The sequence below is a fragment of the Folsomia candida genome, unplaced genomic scaffold, assembly GCF_002217175.1.
Source record: "Folsomia candida strain VU population unplaced genomic scaffold, ASM221717v1 Fcan01_Sc060, whole genome shotgun sequence".
Classification (NCBI taxonomy): Eukaryota; Metazoa; Arthropoda; class Collembola; order Entomobryomorpha; family Isotomidae; genus Folsomia; species Folsomia candida.
In genome coordinates, this window is record NW_019091252.1 from 76,812 (window position 1) to 98,708 (window position 21,897).

The 21,897-nt window shown below is 36.0% G+C and overlaps 2 protein-coding genes across 11 annotated transcripts; one reads left to right on the forward strand and one right to left on the reverse strand.

Moving 5' to 3' along the window:
• The first annotated feature begins 790 nt into the window (after nt 1-790).
• On the forward strand, nt 791-19,662 carry LOC110862516 (tropomodulin). 10 transcript variants are annotated; one of them, XM_022111709.2, is made up of 14 exons: nt 793-1,929; nt 11,006-11,161; nt 11,238-11,315; nt 11,377-11,584; nt 11,698-11,790; nt 11,859-11,983; nt 12,124-12,240; nt 12,325-12,359; nt 12,630-12,726; nt 13,356-13,430; nt 13,577-13,649; nt 15,807-16,161; nt 16,392-17,294; nt 18,320-19,662. In XM_022111709.2, the coding sequence occupies exons 1-12, from the start codon at nt 1,822-1,824 to the stop codon at nt 15,884-15,886; spliced, it is 1,245 nt and encodes a 414-aa protein (XP_021967401.1). In that variant the 5' UTR covers nt 793-1,821; the 3' UTR covers nt 15,887-16,161; nt 16,392-17,294; nt 18,320-19,662. The 10 variants fall into 10 exon arrangements, with proteins under 10 accessions (XP_035701538.1, XP_021967401.1, XP_035701537.1 ...); XM_035845644.1 differs by having other exon boundaries at nt 15,807-16,029; XM_022111713.2 differs by lacking the exon at nt 793-1,929 and adding an exon at nt 4,422-5,009.
• Nucleotides 19,411-21,717, reverse strand: LOC110862520 (dynein assembly factor with WDR repeat domains 1). The gene is given in 5 exon segments (XM_035845635.1): nt 19,411-20,153; nt 20,156-20,527; nt 20,598-20,836; nt 20,901-21,015; nt 21,164-21,717. Coding segments are annotated over 5 exon segments (1,539 nt in total). The 5' UTR covers nt 21,639-21,717; the 3' UTR covers nt 19,411-19,815.
• Nucleotides 21,718-21,897: the final 180 nt, after the last annotated feature.

Here is a 21,897-nt window from a genome sequence, read left to right on the forward strand (position 1 = left end):
CATTTGGTTTGAAAGTCAAAGGGGCACATTTTCAGCTGAATGCAACCCGTGCTGTAAATTGTAACGGTTCAGTTCCGTCTCCTTCTTGAGTTAAATTAGTTTTGTACTAGTTCAATTGTGTAATAATATTTGTCATCAATACCTTCCATTATGCAAATACTTATTTACTATCCACCAACACAAAATGCATTTCTCTCCACGTCCCGATAATCCATCTTACGTATGTACATACACCCATCCTAAAAGCATTTTCTGATCCCCAGTTCAAACTGCGGTTTTCGGACTTGGAAAACCGCTGCTTTCACACCGGCACATCCACCACGCGAATGTTTGTAACTTTGCCATTTTACCATGATTCTGCCTACATTCGCATATTGCAAGCAACCCGAGCACTTTAAAGATGGCGACTTGCCAACATTTTTCAAGCTTTGCATGCATATCTTCATCCCAGGAGGAAGAAAGAGTAGTGGAATCTAAATGCATGCAAAATCTGGCATTTACTTTGCAAAAATGTGGGGAGTAGGCTGCTGCTGCTGGTGTCTTAGTTAATGCGATATTGTGTTCCCTCACATTGGAACATTACATCACTAAAAGCAAAGCAAGAAGTCAAGTCACACAACCTAAATCCATCCATCGGATATCCGATTGGACGCCCAGTACACACATTCGAATGCTGCAGACGTTTCTTTAAAACTTGGAACAACAATATTTTTTATTACTATCATCGTCTCCTCTGCATATACACATATTTCTCGTACCACATACATGCACGTTCGTACATGATATTTACATACACGACACGTTACAGTTACAACAACTTCCTGTGTCGCAAGTATGTGTGGTGGTTTGCTGGCTGTTCTGTTGTAAATTATTCTATCTATCGTTCCTATTGGAAAATGGTTTGATTTCGTTCTGTCTCTCAAACTTTCCATTACGAAGAGTAACGCAAACCCCAGAAGACTTGCACAACTAAGCAAGTCCGAATTGACGAGTGCTTTAAAGAGAAACAAGTCAGTCATCAGATCATACCATTGCTTGCTCCACTTGTGTAAACTGCTTTTTTTGGGGGGGGAGAAAGTGCAAAATCAATCACCCAAATTGTGCAATAAAGTCATAAATTTGCGAATTATTGCAGTGATTTAGCAAGTAATTTGAATTTGGAGAAAAGTGGTGAAAACTAATTTGAAGAATTCTGTGTAAAGTGCGGGTTCCCAAAGTGAAAGCAAAAACGCTAAGGAACATTTGCCAGTGTCAATTTCAATAAAGAAACCTTGACTTGACACAGTTCACCCAATTTTTTACAAAAACTGTGACGTAATTTTACACAAAACTAATTTGTTTTACAAGAAATTGGATATCTACTATTCAATTCATGACGAGAGTGAGGATGAAATTTGATACGGTTTTAATTAAGTTGGTGCCCGTCATTTAAACCAAAGTCTGAGAACTTTGCAGAGCAAAAAAAGAGTTAAAAAGTCCTTGGATTTAATGTGCACGGTTTCGTTACACACAACGAATTTGATCGTCCTTGGCTTTGGTTGTCTCGCTCCGAGGATAAAGTTGACTAAGTCAAGTTGACATTTTGGACAGAATTTGGACAGAAAAAATAAGACGATATTTTTGTCAAGATTTTCATGTCCGAAAACTATTGAAGGACTGTAAGATCTCTGTGACACAAATATTGTACATACCTCAAGTGTACATAAATCGTGACCGAATAGTTAAAGCACGGCACCCAGCAACCTATTCTCGTTTCTTTGTTCTTGTTTGTCCCCGTCAAAAAAATCAGTCAAAATTCCTCCGCAACCAGAACCCGTCAAAATGTTGGGAGACGCCGAGCCCTTGGTGCAGGAGACGATGGAGGAGATCGAAACCGAGGGCGAGCTTCGCAAGAAGATTGTCCGCAAGACGACCTATCAACTGGACGAGGTTTGTAAATACTCAATTTGCATTATGTTCGAAAGAAAATTGGCAGCTTTAAGAGAAACTTAAAAAGTTATGGATTAGAACAGCTTTAATTTTAGCCAATAACACGAGACGACTGTTTCAGCCGTGTCATGTTGTCTGTCACACATATGGCACGCCAAACCAGACCGTTAGCATAAAGCTGAGATGATAAAGTCCTTTGGTTCAGTTTTGTTCTACATAAAACACATTTTTATGAAAATCGCTGGTAAAATGATATGTGCAAATGTACTACTGCATAATTTTGCTATGCTTCTGCTTACGTATGTGCAGCCACAAACCCGCAAAAATACTAAAAACAAACACATCATCTTCTCATGCATCACGCATCCTTGGCGTGATGATGGTTGACGAATGACGTCTTTTAATAAGGAAACTTAAAAATTCAAACCAAATGCTTTTAACAAGAAGTCGTAAAAATTTTTGGGGTGCTAGTCACCTACTTATTGCAAGGTTTACCACTAATTTATGACCAGTTAGTGTCATAACATGGTACGATTATTGCCCACTATTTAATCCCATCAAGTAAGGTGAAAGCTAAATGGGCACATAAGTATGAAAAATGAAAAATCAATATTTTCTCTTTTACAAAATCAAAAATCTATTGGATAATTTTACTACAATTACCAGTCACAAAAAGACGAAAATCTACGTGTAGAAGACAACAGTCTTTCGAAAATACATGATTTGTAAAGAAATCAACTTTTTATCGCTGTTAAAATGCTTTACTTGTAAACAATCATGAAAAAATGTATTTTTACAGCGATAAAAAGTTAGTTTCTTAAAAAAACCTGTATTTTCTACTGACTGCTATCTTCTCCACGTAGATTTTCGTCTTTTTGTGGGTGTAACAGCCCTGGAAATCCAAACCCTGGGAAGAACATACTTATCTCAAAATATTTTATTTTGACACAGTATTTTCCCCACTACCGAAAAAACTGTACGCTATTCAGTATTTTATTTAGTGAAATTATTGCTCATATGTATACCAGCCTAATACATATCATCTCAAATTTTGCAGTACTTACATTTCAAATCGATTCTGAATGCATTAAAATCCAAGTAAATATTTATACTTCATTCATGAGCGAAAGCGGCATCCTCTCTTCTCTTTCCCTTCACGTGGCCATGTTTGACATTCAGAATTCACAAGCCTTTCTTTCACAGTTGTGCACATTTAATGGATTGATCGCCCACCAAACTTGGAGAAAAAATCGCACATCTCACAAACACATTAGTTTCGCAAACATCGTAACCTTCGTTTTCATTAAAACCGTTTTTTTTCTTTCTGCGAGACGACAAGAAAAATTGAATCCCACACGTTTTCCAATCCAACCTTCATTTCATTATTCATTCATCCTCAAAATCTCATTGAGCTTGAGTGAGGAGACCCCGAAAAAAGCTAATCGTGTTGTTATATGCTCAATTGGAAGGGTTGGGATTTGGCTTTTGGGAAAGAAAAAAAACTGTTTAAAAACCAAGTTGTTATGTTTCCATTTTTCAGATGGGATAAAAACAAATGTTTAAAAACACATCTGCTGAGAGCTCTCTACATACGTAGGTCCACACGCCAGTAGATTTTAGATTTTTACATATGCCTTACTATTTTGGAAGTAATAAATAAATTTATGATAATTTTAGACAGAAAATGTTTGTATTTTTCCTTCAGATTATTTACAACCTTAATTTCTACTCGATTTATATTCCAGCCATCTTTTTAATACCGATAATTTTATTAACTTGACTGAAAATCATTCAATTTATGACATCAATTTTTTTTTAAATTCTGAGATTCAAATTTAGAATTGCATCAGTAGCTACCAAATGTCATCTCGTTCGAATTTGCATTTTCAATTCCGAAAATTTTAATGTTCAATTCATAAAATCATAACACTATAATTTTTTTTAATTCCGAGATTCAAATTGAGAATTACAAACTGTGATTTACAGTAAAACCGTAGTCACCAAATTGTCATCTCGTCTCGGGTTTGCACCGTCTCACCGAATTCAGTTCCTACCCTCCCTCTCTCCCTCTCTCTTTCTAAAATTCTCATATTACATTTATACATATCTCGACCAAAGTTAAATTTATTTATAAGTTTATATCTGAGGCGTGCACTGCATATTGCATTACTTATCTTACTCATATTACCATCCAACACGGAACGTACGTATCCCTTTATAAATCTGGTTTGCTTTAAATCTCTTCGTTATTAAGAAAGATGCCTCGTATTGGTTGTTGGCTGGTCTGGAAGGATATCAACAACTCGGAATTTTTAACCCAAGACGTTCCCCTTGATGCAAATACAGATATAGAAAATTGTATACAGCCCGTTCTTATGCAACCTTATCCGTTACATCCACCTTCTACTTCATATCGTTCCACTCCCTCCTGCTTTTTTTCGTAAACACTAAATGTCGACTCTCGAAGAAGAAGAAGATTCGATGTCCTCTCTCCATTTCATTCTTCCAACGATCCTTTCCATCGCATCACATCATATCCGCGGAAATATCCGTTTCGGAATTATGAGAAATTTTCATCAATAACAATTTCACCAAATTTATGAGAAATATTTCCACCCTGCATGTCGCATCCTTTCTCCGGGTGAAAGTTGAGATTTGTAGAAAAATAAAAATTAGTGTGGTTTTGTGAAGTGACGCCAAAGTAATTGACGACTTCGCGTGTGTGTCAAATTCTTTCATGTTTGTTGTCGGGTGAAGTTTAGAGATTAATTTAATTACGGTTTTATTTTTAGTGATTGTGTTAAAAGTGTGTGAAGGATAGGAGAGTTTTACGACCAAATTTTAATTACCGGCTTGGATTATGTTGAGCCAAATTCTTATTCTCTTTGACATTAAATGTTGAGATAAATAAGTGGAACGGTTTTGTGCATGCATTTTTTAAACTCATTTATAGAGTGGGATAAAAATTAGTAGGAGTTAAAAAGTGAAAGTAGTTGAAAAAAGAGGAAGACAAGATGGCGACAATGACCTCAGTGATATCGGGACACCGGCAGTACGGGTTCACTCTGTTTGATGAGAGGGTAAAGTTTTTGAAACAATTCAGTCTCATTTTTTATGAATAAGCGTAAAATTTGGATCAAAATTATGGTCCAAAATGCAAAAATGTTAGTGGTCACGTAGGTATTTTAAGGACTTGGTTTGGTAATAAATTGCTTAAAGTTTGTATCACAATTATTCTGCTGGCCCAAAATACACAAATTTTAGTGGTCACGTACATAGTTTAAAGCCTTGGTTTAAGAATTTGGTAATGAATTTTTAATTTGATTCATTTAAAATCTTAATCAAGTTAAAGTGTGTTGACAGCATTAATTTAGCAGTGGCCCAGACCCAGACAGAGTCGTCGTCTTTTCCTCGAATCTTGCATTATATATTAATTCAGCATGCGAAAAAGCATGAAACAAAGATTCTAGAGAAGTTAGTTAAGTACTCGATCAGTTAGTCAGTTGTCCTGGTGGTTGTTCTCAAAAAGTAAGTAAGGTGGGAATAACCCCATAAATCTCAGCCTTTAACTCCTTCCATACATGCCAACCAACGTCTGTTATAATCATCACGCTGTACGAGTGAGCACTCTCATCTTGTTGAACGTATGCAAATGTGTGAAGGGTTAAATAAATGAGGAGATTAAACAAAATAAAGGAAAATACAGTTTTGTAAGTAATAAGAGGACAACGCGAATCTCTCCTCACGGGCATGAGCAGCAGCAGCATATGGATTAATGGACCGGAACTAAATTTAAAAGTTTTGATGCTGTTTACATCGCACGGTCTGCCTCAGAAACAAAATGAGCAGATTTCTTATCTCAATCCGATGAGACACAGCTGCCGTGCTTTTCCATGAGAGAACAAAGGTACACATTATTGTACTAATTGTATATATGCAGAAGAGCACATTGTTAGCAAAGGGTTAATAATGCGGAAGGACTAATTAGATAACGTGAACATCAGGGCGAATTAATCAAAAATTAATATTGCTACATTTGAACTATCGTTATTGTTGGTGGAAATGGAAATGCGAATAGTAGGGAATAGAATTCGCTACAAAAATTGTAAAGAGTTGATGCCGTTAATGAGCACTTGATGCAAGATGGCATATTAGATGAATAAAATAGGTAGGTTTCTTAGCTTTTGGTTTCTTCTTGATCTTAACTTTTTGGTAACATACATCAATAAGAATAAGTAATTAAACTTAAAGGCACCTTTTTAGTCGGGGTTTCATGCACAGCGTGATTTTCGAGACGTTACCAGACAAGGTAACATGTAAGTACTAATTGTTATTTACGTACGTAATTCCATTGCCATGTACGCAGTTAGTTTGCCAGTGCGATCAACCTCCCCATAAAGCATAATCATAACAAAAAACATGTCTGTTTCTCCGTTATCTCGAAATCAAAATAAATAAACTTATTTGTAGTTGTAAGAAAAGGTTTTGTGCTTTTGGACTCCGTCTGCCTGCGGTTCAAAGTTCAACTCTGCTTGTTATTTAAAATCTCGGAGATAATACGGGTTGAAATGAAGAAAATTAAGCAAACAACTTAAATAACATTGATAAATAAATTAGATTTATGCAAAATTTTACAACTGCAGGAAAATAATCATAGAATAGAAAGTCATAATTTTTGTGCAATCTTTTGTCCGCTTTTAGAAAATACAACTTTAAAAGTGTTGCATGAGATTAATTTTAGGTGCGATACGTTCTGTACAAAAATAATATTTTTCAAGTATTTTTTGCCCTCCACGATTTTTTATTAAACTTGAAACCAAACCTTCAGACTGATTTTTTAAATATAAAAATGGATGCAACCGATCTGTCTCTCCTTGCACATCTTTCCCAGATACGTAAATCCATGCATTATGATTCCCATCCCATGATTATGATTAAACGAGTGCAAAGTGCAGCCCGAATTCTATAAAGTTATTCCTGGGATTTTCCTCGCTTTTGCATGCGCCTGCACATATTATATTATTTCTAAGAAATTCTGCACATACATAAATTTAATTTATGAGACAGCTTATTTTGCAAGTGCAAACTGGGATTTGCAAAATATTCCATGCACTGTTATTATTACCAGTAAAAAAATGAACCACCTACCACCATCATTCATTCATTACTAATTAACGTGTGGGAAACACCAACATGATAAAAACTATTAAAACCTTTGACGTGTTACATTTCCGTTTTCTTGTAAATTACACATTTTTCTAGGGGCATACTTCCTTTAATATAAATGATATCGATAAGCCATAACTTTTACGCTGCTCAAGTGACTGAATGACTAATGTAATATAAGCAATGAATGCTTTTACAAAACTTGGCAGCCTTAGCGTCGACTTCTTTCTTAGGTCTCCATTCAATAATCTTGTGTATGTACGAGAGATGCACTTATCTTTCACTTCACCTTACCTCAACCAAGTCGAGGCGCAGTATTAGCGAGCTCGTTGTTAGTCAGTCAGTTAGTTAGTTTGAACAGTATTCGGCTTATCATGGAAGTGTTATACGGCAAGTTGGAGCATATGCATGATCACGGCTTGGTGGATGGAGGGAGGCGAATTCGCATATATAAATAGAGAAAGAGGGGAAGGGAACAAGTCCAAATTTAGCCTGGTTGGTGTTCGTCTCTTACCGTGCATACATCCGTCGCTTTCAAACCGAGAATTCAGAAAACCAATGCAGACTCACCAGATGAAGACGAGTCATTCATGAAGACGTTCGTGGCGTAGAGCAGCAAAACTCGTAGAAATAAAATAATAATGCATGAATTATAAAGGAGGAGAAGCTTTGAATGGTACTCACATGGAAGTATTTAATTTTGTTACCAGATTTGTTTTCTATGCGTTAAAAATTACAGGAGGGGTCGTAGGTCATTGGAAAATAATTAATTAAGATACTGGAGACAAACTCTTTTAAGTGACAAAGGTCTCAAAAAGTTAGCAGCCAACAAACCAAAACCATATTATGCATAATACTTCATTACCAAGTTGATTTTGCAATTTATTACGAATTTGGCAAACTACCGACTTTTTTGTAGCCTTCTTGCGTACATTTCCAATTTCATAGAAAAGTCAGTCTCTGTACATATGCCAAGTCGAATTATGTATTTTTATTTATCTAAAGTATTCCCTAAACTGAGCACGAGTTTGTTACGCACATAGAATCCAGAGAAAAAAGGCAATGGATCACGCCGATGATTAGAAGCGTACCTTGACGAAAGCAAATTATGCGATAAGGAGATATAAATCAAAATGTGGCAGATTTGGAGGAAATTTGTGAATCATCATCTTTGCAACATTATTTGTTCACGTGTTGCGATTTAGACAAAAAACTAAAAGATACAGCTAAAAAGTACGTATTTACTTTACTCTTCTTGCTTCTTGTACTCTTTAAAAAATCTGACAGGAAACATTTCTTCATCGTGTATAATAGAGACGGTGAAAAATGTGATTTGCGATGCCGATATGCTCTTAAAGATGGGTTCTTGTAGCAAGAAATAATATACATATGTACACATAGGTCTCGTACGTTGCGGTGTTATTTTTAAGTCGGGGTGTAACCTTGTACTTGAAATTTAGCTAAGTTTAAGAAAGTGACGAATGACATCTCGTCCACCGAAGGAAACACTACATTTACTTCCATCCGTTTTGTTTGGCTAAAAGCTTTTTTGTCAGGAAAGTCGTTAGTTATAAATATCATTTTATCGCGATGGATGGAACGAATGGAGGGAGAAGAACGCAAAATAAAACTTTTGTATATAAGAAACATGGCAAGATCTCCAATTTCCTCCAATTTCACGAGCATTTTGTATTTTAGTAAAAACAAACTTGAATTATTTGACTGAATCTTATTTGACTAGAGAAACTTTCACTTTCCAATCTTTATTTATTTACTCGTAGAAAATGAATTGGTATTAACGGAACAAAGCCGTGATGACAATGTCACGAAATTTTGACAGCACCCATAACGGAAATTTGATGAATGGGATCCATAATGAGAACAGACACATTTTTATACAATTTCCTACCTTGCATTTTATTAGTACACAGGCAAATCTGTGCAAATTACAAGTTTTCGTTCTCATTGTTCTTCTATCAAGCGAACGTATGTACCTAACCATATTTATTTGCATGCATGCATACAAATACATTCTTTGCCTCTGCATACGCTGAAACTTTTTGAAACTATTTACAAACCAAACATGGTTAGTCAACAAATGTGCCTAATCATAAAAATAAAAATAATAATAACAGTATCAGTTTACCACCTTCCTGAATAAAATCTCAAAATTATTCCTTCCCTGTTTCGTACTTTCGTCTATCCATCCGGTCTGAAAGCCAATCTGCAAAAATCATGCCTCACATTCTTCAACCAAATTCGTGGCTTGGCTTCGCTCCGTATGAAAATGTGGAACAGTAAATAAACTCATTTACAATTCGCAATTCGAAACTTGGCATTGTTTTGCTCATAATTACAAATATGAAGTTTATGACTCAGACTTCCTTCCACCACCACCAACACCGACAAGAGAGAGAGACAAAACAAAACAAGCCTTATCATCAGAGGGCGGATATGTATTTCTTTTCAACTTTTTCATTTGATGGTGACCAACGGCCAAATTTTGTGGGTGTAATCCTTAACTCTTGTAGATAACAAAAATCTCAACAACATTTCTACACATATTGTTACATATCTATTTCTAGGTTTTCAGACAAATATATTTATAAATATTTCCGCTATTATTTGAAAATTACGTAAATATTTCAGAAATTAATTAAAAATACATATACATTTTAAAAATATTTCAAAGATACGAAACTACATTTTTTTTCCTCAAAGAAATTGACCACAAAAAATCCAGAGCATCATAATCATACCATACTCAGAAATGCGAATTTTGCGAAGAATTTTCTTTTTTCGTACCTATTTCGTAAATATTTTTGCAATTTTTCGCACATACATATCCTTCCTCTGCTTATCATTTCGGAAAGAGGGCATATCAACGAAGCCCAGTGCAAATTATAACATTTTTCGCCATATACTACCACGCTTTCTCACTGGCACCCTTACTATCCTGATTTTTTATCATGTCGCATGTTCTCCTCCTATTAGCACTGTAACTTCGCTATGTCTCACTATTTGTATTTTTTGCCATCACGATAAAAAATCCAACCCTATCCTAGTATTCGCCACAACAACCACTACTACTTCAATTCCTTACATGCCATTCCGCACCATGTACGTATGTATAATAATAAAGCCAAATATAATGCTGCCAGCTAAACTATCTATGCCTTACTTACGCGTAAGTATGTAGGTATATTATTATTATTAGTGACTCACTCACTCCCTCGTTTTATTAGCCAACCAATGCAATCTCTGCTGCAGAGTATGTTTGATTTAAAGAAAATTCATTCAGTCTAAGCTATTTCTTTAACAAGAGTGAATTAGTATTTTAAGCAATGCAGACTTTTTTGATGTAAGACGTGCTGACAAGGACATTATGCAGATATAGCATTACATCATCATCATCATTCCCCAATAGTTGTTGACGATCTTCTCGTCATTGAGACAAGGAGAATTTACAAATATTTGAAAAACTGGCTCAAAAAAATAGCTGATCGGAGAGCAATTTGCGAAAAATGAGCGAGAAGAAGAAGAAAACGGGTGAAAGTTCCAAAGTCGTCGTGGAGAAAGCGGAGGTAGGAAAAATGAGACTGCTGGAGGAAGCGGGCGTGGTGGTGGTCACCCATAGTTTTGACAACTCACATTATTATTATACAACTGGGCTGGGTCTTGAAGTAGCTAAGAATTTTCTACTCTTTTAAAAATAAGTTTTACTAGTTTTAATTCAATTGTTTCCTCACTGCCTGAAAGAAAGTATAAATTTTAGTGTAGAAAGTCCAAAGATTTGGAGTAAAATGGTAATACTTGAGTAGTTTTTAAATGGGAGTAAACAAATCGGGAGTTTTCTTTAGAGAACCGACTTTTTAGTGTTTATAATTACACGTATCTTTGTCAATTGCAGAACTCATCCATGACGGCGACAAAGACGACGACAATGACGACCCGGAAATTGTACGGGAAGGATTTGTCCGAGTATGAGAAGATGGACGTGGATGAGCTACTCTCCCAACTGACACCGGAAGAGTTGGACATCTTATCGAGGGAAGTGGACCCTGATGTAAGGACAGGATGGCATATGAAGCGTTAGATTGGATGCTTAAAGTTGACCGAATTTACCATAATTTTTTATATAGGACGAACTTCTTCCGCCCGATCAAAGGACAAGTTACATGTGCGATAAGAACCCGACCGGTCCACTGAACAGGAAACAAGTTAGTTTTTTAAGCTTCTCATCTTTAGATGTAGATTGTTTACACTTTTGTTCTTCAATAGTTGATTGATCACATTAATAAATTGGCCATTGAGACCCCGGACCGTCCAGAAATGGTTCCGTATGTTGCTGGCACCGTACGTGGGAAAAAGTTTACTGCTCCAGAGAAACCAAAGACAAAGCAGGAGGAGGAAATCGCCATTGATTTGGGTGACGAGTATGAACATGCATTGACCAAGGCGTCAGAGGAAGAGTTGGTGGATCTTGCGGGTGAGTAGTTAGTAGTAGGACCTACAATTTGGCATTTAAGCATAATGACATTTAGGCATGTTTGGCTGGCGTTTCATGTCACGTTCCCTGCGTAATAAATGTTTTCTCCTTAGCCATCCTTGGGTTCCATTCAATGATGAATCAAGAGCAATACAACAACGCGTTATTGGGCAAAGAACAACCGAAACTGGGTTGGAATGGGATCGGTAAGGTTACATGAGAGATTTAATTGGATAGGAAAGCGAATCATACCAACTTGCATTTTATTCAACAGCTAAGGCATATCAACCGAAAGCATTGCCATTTGAGCCACCTAATTTGACCGACGTTGAGAAATCTATCCAACAAGTTCGAGATGACGATTATGGACTCAATTGTCTCAATTTTAACAATATCCAGGCACGTTTTCCCATCTATCTCTTAACAGTTTCACACCACAAAGATGCTTTAGATAAGACCGCACGGTGTTGATCTAGATTTTGACTGTGTGCTCTTGTTGTTTTGTTTATTTAACTAATTTGGCACGTGTCGGGGTTTAGATTTCAGACCAGCAATTCGCCAACTTGTTTGAGGGTCTTAAATCAAACACAAATTTAGAATCTCTGTCTTTATGTAACACGGGAATGACGGACAGGACTGGGATTTTGCTAGCCGGGGTACGCAAATAATTTGATGCAGTTTATTTATAGTAAAAACTGAAAAAAATACTTATCAATTACTTTATGGTAATTGTTTTACAGGGTCTTTCCAAGAATTCCACACTTCGTACCATAAAGTGAGTTATTTTAAGCATAATAAATGCAATGTTTTTTTTCATTTACTGTAAATGGGAATATTGGAGTTCATTCAAATCACGAATTGGAATTAGAAAAATTTCTAATTGCGAAGGTCTTGTGTTTACCAAATTCCATTCTGTTACACGGTTATCACGCAGTTTATATCGATTCCATTTTGTACTTTGAACCCTAACTTCAACTCCTTGACTTAATTTGCGGTTTAACACTTTAATGTTCAAGTGTGAAAACATGTTTTGTTTATATTGCAGCGTGGAGACCAACAACTTGAGTCCGAGTTCCCTAGTGGCGATCATCAAATCCTTGCTGAGTACGAAATACGTAGAAGAATTCAGAGCATCCAACCAAGTACGCATACCTATCTGCCTATCTTTAAGAATAAGAACACAAGCGCCGAACATCTTTTTTTATTTATATGCAAAAAGCGAGAGACAAATCCTAATTTGTAAATGTAATGCAACTCGCACTATGATATCCAATAATTTGCCAAATACCCAGGCCAGCCAGCCCAGCTGAGGGATTTTCTGATGGGATGGCACATTTCCAAAAATTTCTGAAATCCTTATCCCATTTCATCCGTGCCATCCAATGTCGTTAGTTGCTTAACTCGATTTTCTTTTAACGTCAAACTGCATCAGCAACACTGGAGGTCACATTCAGTCAGATCAATGAGACATTTGCAGTTATTTTATTTATCTCGCAAATCGTTCCTACTTATTGTTATGCTTTTCTAATTGGACCTCGTGTGCGCGAGTTGGAAAGTCGTAAAGAAATTCGTAGTACTTTGCAATACTACCGCTTCACCCGTCGTCGTCGCCTCGTGGGTGTGGAGGGCTCAGTTAACCATTACTATTTATTATGCAACTAACCATTGTGATAATCCCATGTTTTGTCTCTGATTTACATTTACTACAATAGATGTGATGCTGTATCGATACGATTTGACTTTTTTTTAAAACTTTTCCTTTGTTTCACAGCGCCAGCAGACATTAGGCAACAAGATTGAGATGGAAATTACCAATTTGTTAGAGCAAAATCCAACCATTCTCCGCGTAAGTTACAATTCATTTACCTACATATGTGCATCAAAACACCTCTAAGCTTTAGACTTAAGCCCCAAATACGCATCACGGAAGAAAGTTTTTTTATTAGCTTGTCAATGTTTGCCAACGACTTCTTATCCAAATGTGTTTTACAGGTTGGTTTGCATCTGGAATATAATGATGCTAGAAACCGAATTGCTTGCCATTTACAAAGAAACCTTGATCGAAGTAAGTCGGAATACGAGTATATTATTTTTCTAAGACGTCGCTTTACTGTTACAATTTTATATTACAAGGCATTGATACATATAAGAAAGTATACTAGTATTATGTTAATGATAAATAATTTGATGTTGGGAGTTTTTCGATTCAATACGACATTGACTAAAGACATCCAGATTTAATACGCTGTCGAATTTATTAGTATTTTTTGGTACTGAACGACGACGAAGCTTCGCCAGCAAGAATTAATCGACAACTTATGTCTACCACAAAAAAACTAACTAGACAGTCGAACGCAGAACAACAATTCGAATTGGGATTGAAAGATCAAGATTAATTTTGAGTTGACACATGAAATTAGTTTATTCGTCGTTAGTAATAATGTCATCCTTCCTCCGAGGAGAATTCCTATATTTCTTCAAGGTTGGCTGGTTGGGGTTGACATTTGCAATTTACAACATGACACAACACATCGGTCCAAAAAGTTTATTAGGAAAGGTCGTTCCTGTCTTGGAAAAGTACTTACAAAATATTTATGTACGTATTTATAACTGTATTTCTATGTGCAATATTGGGTGGTCTATCCTAACGACGACAACGACGATGCTCGAGACACAGTCAGGGTCGGGGATGCGATGCACATATGCTAAAATATTTTTATTATTAAAGGACAAATTTAGATAGACTGTAAAATTCAGACATGCACCAGCACGTTCTTTTTCGCCACATATTTCAAAGTAGGAAGAATGCACATCGTCACATCTCGTGACTGTCGTCGTCGTCGTGACCTATTTATCAATCGCATAACGAGATGTTAACACGTCGCATTTTAGTCTGATTTTGATTAGTGAGTAGCATGCATATTTTAAGTATTTGTAGTGAGTGACATTGTACCGTCGATTGTATTAAGCTTTAATTTGTGTATTACATAAACATGTCATCCCAGGACAATGAGGTGTAAAGACAACAAAAGGTGTTTATTAACTGGGCAGTAGAATTATGACGGATTTTTAACATTAATTCATGTCTTTCTTCCTTTCTAAACTTTCCTTATGCTCATTCCGATTCACTTATTTGCAAAGAACGCCTCGAACTTCGCGTGAAATTGAGAAAGGACGAAGAAGGCGTCGTGCATATTGTGGAGACCAATTGAGACAGACTCTGATTTAGAAATTAAAATGCGAATGAAAGAGTGTAAGCCTTCCTTCTCTGTCATCTGTACTTTTTTATCTTTTTTTATGTGCCCTCGTTATACTGTGATTGTATTGTCTATTGTGTCCCTGTCTCGAATGTCATTCCTTGTTTTTTTCGTTTTATTTTGATTTTCTGGGCTTTTTGACAACACCCAGAGAAGTAATTTTGATTTCGCTGTCCCATCTTGTTCCCTTCTTCCCAAGTCCGCAACCGCAAACCCTTTTTAGTTATGATTCCCCTGTATATAAATGTACTTTTTTCCCTACTGCCAGCCAATTCTACGTAATAACTAGTGTTATTTCTATGCAAAACTGTCGTAACGACGACGTGCAGGAGTATATGAATCATTATGACTTTACTGTTGTCTGTACGGTACATCAACTCTTTTTAATGAGCTTTTCTTCCACCGTCATTACACTTTAGTACACACTCATCTCTTCCAAGATCATCTCTCGAATTGTTTTACTTGTTCCTGTTCCAAAATGTGTCTGGAGTAGTTAATCTCACCCCATCGCATCGTCCTTCCTCGCAATCCTCACAACATGGCACATTTCTACGCTACATTTCTCCAAAGAGGAAAAAGGTTTTATGACATGGACAGGTTGACACTGACATTGAAATGTAAAAGGAGAAATTGAAATAGAAATATTACGACACATTCAAAAGATAAGATTTAACTCGCAAGATTCTTTGTGTGTGGTTTTTTTAGAGTAATTAATCTTCAAGGTTTGATTGAAATGTGCATGGCATGAATATTTTAACAGCTATTATTACATATTTATATCTCTTTTGAATATGTATATTTAGAGTGTTTATGTGTGGGCGTAATTCTATTCTTAAAAAAATTAATCTTTCGACTTGATCTCTACCTTGACTTTTAACAAAAACCTGAGTTTTGTAATTTTATCCTAATCGCATGCAGTGTTTTTGGTGTGTTGTTAACAAAAGTGTTCTTCCTATTGTTTGCAGTTCGACTAAAACGAATCAGTGGAGAGGGTGGGGAGTCGTCCTCTTCCACGGCCAGATCAAAATCCAAAGCTAAAAAGTGAATGATTTCCAAAAAAAACTAACAGCACTTTTCTGCACGATGAGTTTTTATCAGATTGGATTCCTTCATCAGTACCAAAAATACATAATAAGTTTACACCTAAAGAATTATAAGATGAACCTTTGCTGCTTAAGTTTCCAAGAGGTGATTCAATTTCCTCCACACCACAATTTCCCTCATCTCTATATATCTCCGCTTCTAGTTCTACTCGACTTTGTCACATCAATAATTGCATTACTGCCATACATACATCTCACTTTCTTGAGAAGTTTTAAGGTAAAATTACGTTGACGAGCTATGTACATAAATATACCACACCTGCTTCGTGGCAACAAGCTTTATGCGCAGCCATACTTTTTAACATGTATGCAAACGGTGCAAGTTCAGCTTTCGTTATTATTGGTCCGAAAATAAGCGTAAATTATTATTATTATTTAGAATTTGTACTCTGTAAATTGCTATGTTTTCTTAATGTATTAAGTAGTTGGTCTCTATTTTCTTTACAGAACGCAGATCGAAAAGAATCGGTTGATGGTTGTGTCTGTCGAAACAGTGCTCGTTCCTTTATATACCGTACCGTAAACCCACCCACGCCCACACCCTTCGTTCATGTTTAGTTATAAATATATAAAATAGAGACAATGTACTGTTGACTACTTTTAGAATGTGCCGTCAGTTCAGTTCAGTTTTAAATAACTACAAAAAAAGTGACGTCTTGATTTTCTTCGCTGTTTTATTAATGATGATCGCACACAGGTAGCCAGCAACAATTGAAAGAAATCTGTATAAACACACCTTGTTTTTACAATCCTTTTGTGCCGTCTGTCTAATAAGGAAATTCGAAATTTTTTGTATATGTTCCGTTTTGTTACTTTAACTTCATGTTTAAATAATGCATGAGGATGGTGGACTTATTATTAATGAGGATACAAATAAGAAGTATAATAATATAGTTGAAAAAACCGTAATACATATTAAGTAGTACTGAATTGGGAGATGAAGATTTTTTTGAGGGCGGAGGATGAACATTATTTAAGGAAGGAAGGAACTGATCTCCCAATCCAATTTAATTAAAATTTAAAATACCTGATTTTCACACTTGTACATACATCAACAGAAACATTAAATACAACACGACTCATTATCATATCATTATATAACATCCTTCTTCTTCACAACACAGTTAAAATGAGTTTTAGTTTTGCTACTTTTAGAGAAATACTAAACACAAATTATGGAAGACTTATAAAATTTTAAAATCCTAAAAACCTCAAAGTATGTACCTTGAAAAGATGCAGTTTAAAAAAAATACCTAAGTTAATACACACATACGAAGAAAGAGGATAGAATGGAGGATAGAATGAGAATCAACAACCACCTACACATGTAATCTCTCTGATACAACGAAGGTAATTACAAAAAGTCAAAAACAATCGTTTCCCTTGAATTTCTGTTTCCTCTGTGAGTGCACTTTTACTGAAATCCTGCTCTCTTTTAAATAATTGTCAATTCTTCTTCCAACCAAACAACAAAATCTCTAACAAAACTCTCAAACTTAACTGAACTGACTGTATACGAATGAATGATGCACTGATACATAATATTCATATGCAATCTTTGGTTAATTTAATATGTTACTCATCATATAATTTGTAGAATTGTATGTATTAAAAAATGTATAATTGTATGACAACTTTCCCTAAAAATTTAAAACCTTCGTTTAAATTTCCTCTATAAAAAATCCCTTTGTTTCCTTTTTTATATAATCCTCCCTGGAATTTGGTCCGCTTTCATGCTTCTACGCTTTTGTAATCCTCGCTTCCTCCTACTCGAACGAAACTTTACTCTTTTCTTTCTTTACTAGCAGAAATCTTAACAGTACAAAGTTGGTGATGCTTTCAAATGTGCTAATTGTGCTCAAAGTGTTACTTGGCTCTAAGATTTTGGCAACTTCGTATCCCCATTTTTTGTCCGGAGTAGTCTTTTGTTGTATTTTGTCTTGTTTTATTTTATGTCACACAAGTGGAGATGATTATTTTCAGAGATCCACATCCTTTTTCATGTAGGATGAACATTCTGTGTCTTGTCTTATTTTTATACTTTTTTTTACTGTCCAACTCTTTTTTTGTGTTGAATTTTTGCCTCCTAGTTAGTTATCCAAGTAGAAAAAAATACAAATCAATACGGATCGAAAACAAGTTGTCGAAACCAATTTTGGTTATTTTTTTAAGAAAAAAAAAATTATTATTTTTAGGGGATAATATATTTTTGGTTTTGGTATTATTATATTTTTGGTTGACCAGTAATTATTGATGGTCAACTTTTCATTTGGGATGCTTAGAATGCGGTGACATTTTATTTCTTGGTTGATTTTCTGGCATTTGGAACTATTTGGGAAAAAAGTTAATGTGATATCTTTACATTTTCATTTTAGCACGCCTTCAACGAACTGGTAGGGCACCTCGTTCCTGTCTTTCCGGCATGGTCACTCTAGGACCTCCATCATGATAACCGCCAAAGAAATAAATAAATTCTTACACTTCCTTCCTTCTCTTCATATCTGGGATGGAGTTCAATTTCAAATTCTAAAAATTGCTGCAATATGCGAAAATCTGGAACTATGTAATCAGTTATCTCAAGCCAAGCGATGCAACCACACACTTGTAAAATATTACCAATTTGCTCTAGAATCTACCCATATAGCTCAATATTTAAGAACAATTTGTCAGTAGAGGATTTTCTAAAAAAAAAGTTAGAATGAAATTGTGAATTGCCTTGAAACTCATGCTGCCAGCCAGTCCAGTTGTAAAAAAAACCTATTGTGATTTGTTTTCAGAAATGTAAATTTGTAAAAGCGGTTGAAATTTTTAAAACATTTTTGAAATTGCTCTATTTCCTATTCATCTTCATCATGCTGAGCTAGTAAGTATTAACAATAGTAGGAATTAGAAAGCTAAAAGCCATTTTACAAAAAAAGTGGTGATTGGTACACAAATAAAGTGGTAGATATTTCATATGCAATGACGTAACAAATATGTAGGCAGCCAATAATGTAGATAAGCCACAGCCAACTAACTTTAGCTCACAATGAATCATTGTTAACTTGTATTTAGACATGCGAAACAACCTGCTGCATGTAAATGCGCCCCACCCACTGTATTTGAGAGATGGGAAAATGATTATATTATTAGGTAAATAGCGTAGCTACATATTTACTCGTTGTTATTAGTTGACTATGTATACAGATAAGCTTTAAATTGAGTGATACTCAATGCATAAAGAAAAGAAAACTGCACAGTTGTGATTGTGACTGAGTTTGAATGCAGATGCAGCCAGTAATAAGATGTAATAAGACTAATTAATCTTAAGACATTTCATTCAAAAAATTAGACATTTACTAATTATTACCTACTCAGTTTGCAATTTCAACTCTTTATGCAATTATAATGAAACATTAACGCTCACGAAAAATATTGTTCTGAAACTTTCTCCAAAATTATTTGCTGGCGGTTGTCTAATTTGCCGTTTTAAATCGTTATATAGGATAGAATTTTATTTTACTTTTACTAAATAGATATTATACACATATATTTACGCGCAATAATGGAAATTAATAAGGATTCCTTTTTTTTCGGTTGTTTTAAGCAAGCTGGTTGATAAAGTATATAGTAATTTAGTCAAAGTTATTGAATGTTGCTGCGACTGTGTGCAAACAAGTGCACTAAAAATAATGTTATTGTGGGGCGATATATTTAATAAAATCTACTTAATTTGGGATATAAAGCTCAATTTGTTATCTTAAAACTTTGTCGATATAGATTTGTAGAAGCAGTATCATTTTAGTGCTATTATTCTGACTACCGGATTAATGCATGCTTATAAATCCGGACCGACTTGTCCTTCGATGCCTAAAATCCCGTCGAGAAATTATTAATTGTTTTGCCAAGTTATACATATATTTTGTATAATTTGAATCACCGTCATGAGATGACCCGAATCGTAAGAGAAAGCAGTCCCCACAATTTCTCTCGTGTGGTCTGGCAGCGTTTGGAGACAACTTCCCAACTCGGCGTGATACATGCAAATCGTTCCAAAGTCATTACATCCCAAAACAATGGCTCCATTCGGACTAAAAACGACTTTGGAAAGAGGGCTGTTTTGCACTTCCTTTTCAAAGAGCAACTTTCCTTTTGTAGCGTCCCAAACGAAAATATTTCCCTCAGCGGATCCGGCCACGACAGATTTACCGCAGGGGTGGAATTCTATGTCCATTATCTAAAAGCAAAATAAGTCATAAATTCTGTGACAAGAATGTGTTTAGAACACAAATTGCTTGCCTCAGAATCACTTTCACAGAAGGTGTGCACAGGTTCCTCCAAGTTACGAATGTCCCACAACTTGACGGTACAATCCCACGAAGAAGTGGCAATATTTTGACCCCCGAAATCGAAAATGGATTTCGTCACCTCCATGTCATGACCTTCTAAAGTGTCCGTCATTTCCCCTGTGCGAAGGTCGAAGAGGGCTGCCGTGCATGTGGCGTGAGGACTCAGAAGAAGCAGGGTCCCAGTCTTGTCCATGTTGACAGAATTCAGTTCTTGGTCCGATTTCAGCTCGGGACAAAATTTGTAGCGAAGTACGCCTACAGCAAATGAATGGATTGTGTAGTATTCCAAATAGAGAAATGAATCGTTGAAGTTCAAATATATCACCTTGAACTAAATCATGAATGCATGCTTTCTTATCGTCCGAAGCAGAAAGTGCCATTTGGTTATCGGGGCTATATTTACAGAAGAGGACGCGTCCACCACTATCGTCAGTGTAAGTCGTCTTTCGGTCACCGGAAATTGAGGTTTTTGTAGTTAAAACGTTTTTACATGAGATGAGCATATCTTGATCAAGTCGCCAGTGACGTAGAGTTCCATCGGAAGAAGAGGTCAAGATTTGGTCCCTGAAAAAATGAATTGCAATATTTTACCAGCTTTACACAATGATTCGTAATCATTCATGTATACCCCAAACTGTTAAAATTAATGGAAGTCACGGCATCCTCATGTCCAACCAAGGTCGCGATTTCTCTTCCTGATTGAGCGTTCCAAACTTTGCTGCCATTCGCTAAGCAGGAAGTGGCTACCCTTTATAAAACAAAGAAAATATTCAGTCTGTGGTTTTAACCAGTTTCGGACACCTAATTTTTATTAATGCATAGATTTGCAACAAAAAAATGTTAATAAAGAACTTGTAATACTGTGCTCCATTTTCCAATGGACGCTTTAACACATTTTGGAAATTTTGGACTGGTGTCCAGAAAGGGTTTGGACTTCCAGAACGAAACATTTATAGATCAAAAAGGTTGCTATCACCAATTCTACAATGTACGAATGTACCGACCTTAATCCATCTTTAGAGAAAGCAGCCCCCGTTAATGGAAGTGAATGCGGCTTTATAATTTGGACTTGAACGTAGCGTTTCGAAAAGTTATGAAACTGCGTCTCCTTCAGCCTTTCCAGCGCATCCAAGCATTTCATCCGGTGATTGTGCGTGTAAAAGAGTGGGTCAGAGTTGAGCAGTTCGGTGGCCAGGGATGGAATATTCGTCCCACAATTAAGGTCAAGAAGGTCAATCGTCTTCTCCTTCCGGACTCGATATGCATCAAAATAGTCCAAAATTATGCCGGGTGGGTGATAACGGAGATGGATTTTCAACAATTTTGGGTTACGTGGTTCGATTGTGTGTGGCTGTGTCGACTCCATTACTTGAAAGTTTTATTATAAGTTCTGCAAACATACATCAGACTGACACTTTCTTTGTTTTCGTAGAGAAATGTTGAGCTGTAAAGCTTCAAGGAAATGTTAACCATTTCTCTACGGCTACGACAACCTCGTATCGTAGAAACGGGATACTTTCTCCGCTACCCGGGTATTGTACTCGACCCGGCGAAGGAGAAAGTGGGTTTTGCAGGGAATGAAAGTAAAAACACAACAATATTGATTTGCGTAGTAATCCGCTGGT

Coding starts and splice junctions, on each gene's coding strand:
- LOC110862516 (XM_022111709.2), top strand. CDS start 1,822: ATGTTGGGAGACGCCGAGCCCTTGGTGCAGGAGACGATGGAGGAGATC. Junction 11,162..11,237: donor CGAGGGAAGTGGACCCTGAT/GTAAGGACAGGA, acceptor TTTTTTATATAG/GACGAACTTCTTCCGCCCGA. Junction 11,316..11,376: donor GTCCACTGAACAGGAAACAA/GTTAGTTTTTTA, acceptor GTTCTTCAATAG/TTGATTGATCACATTAATAA.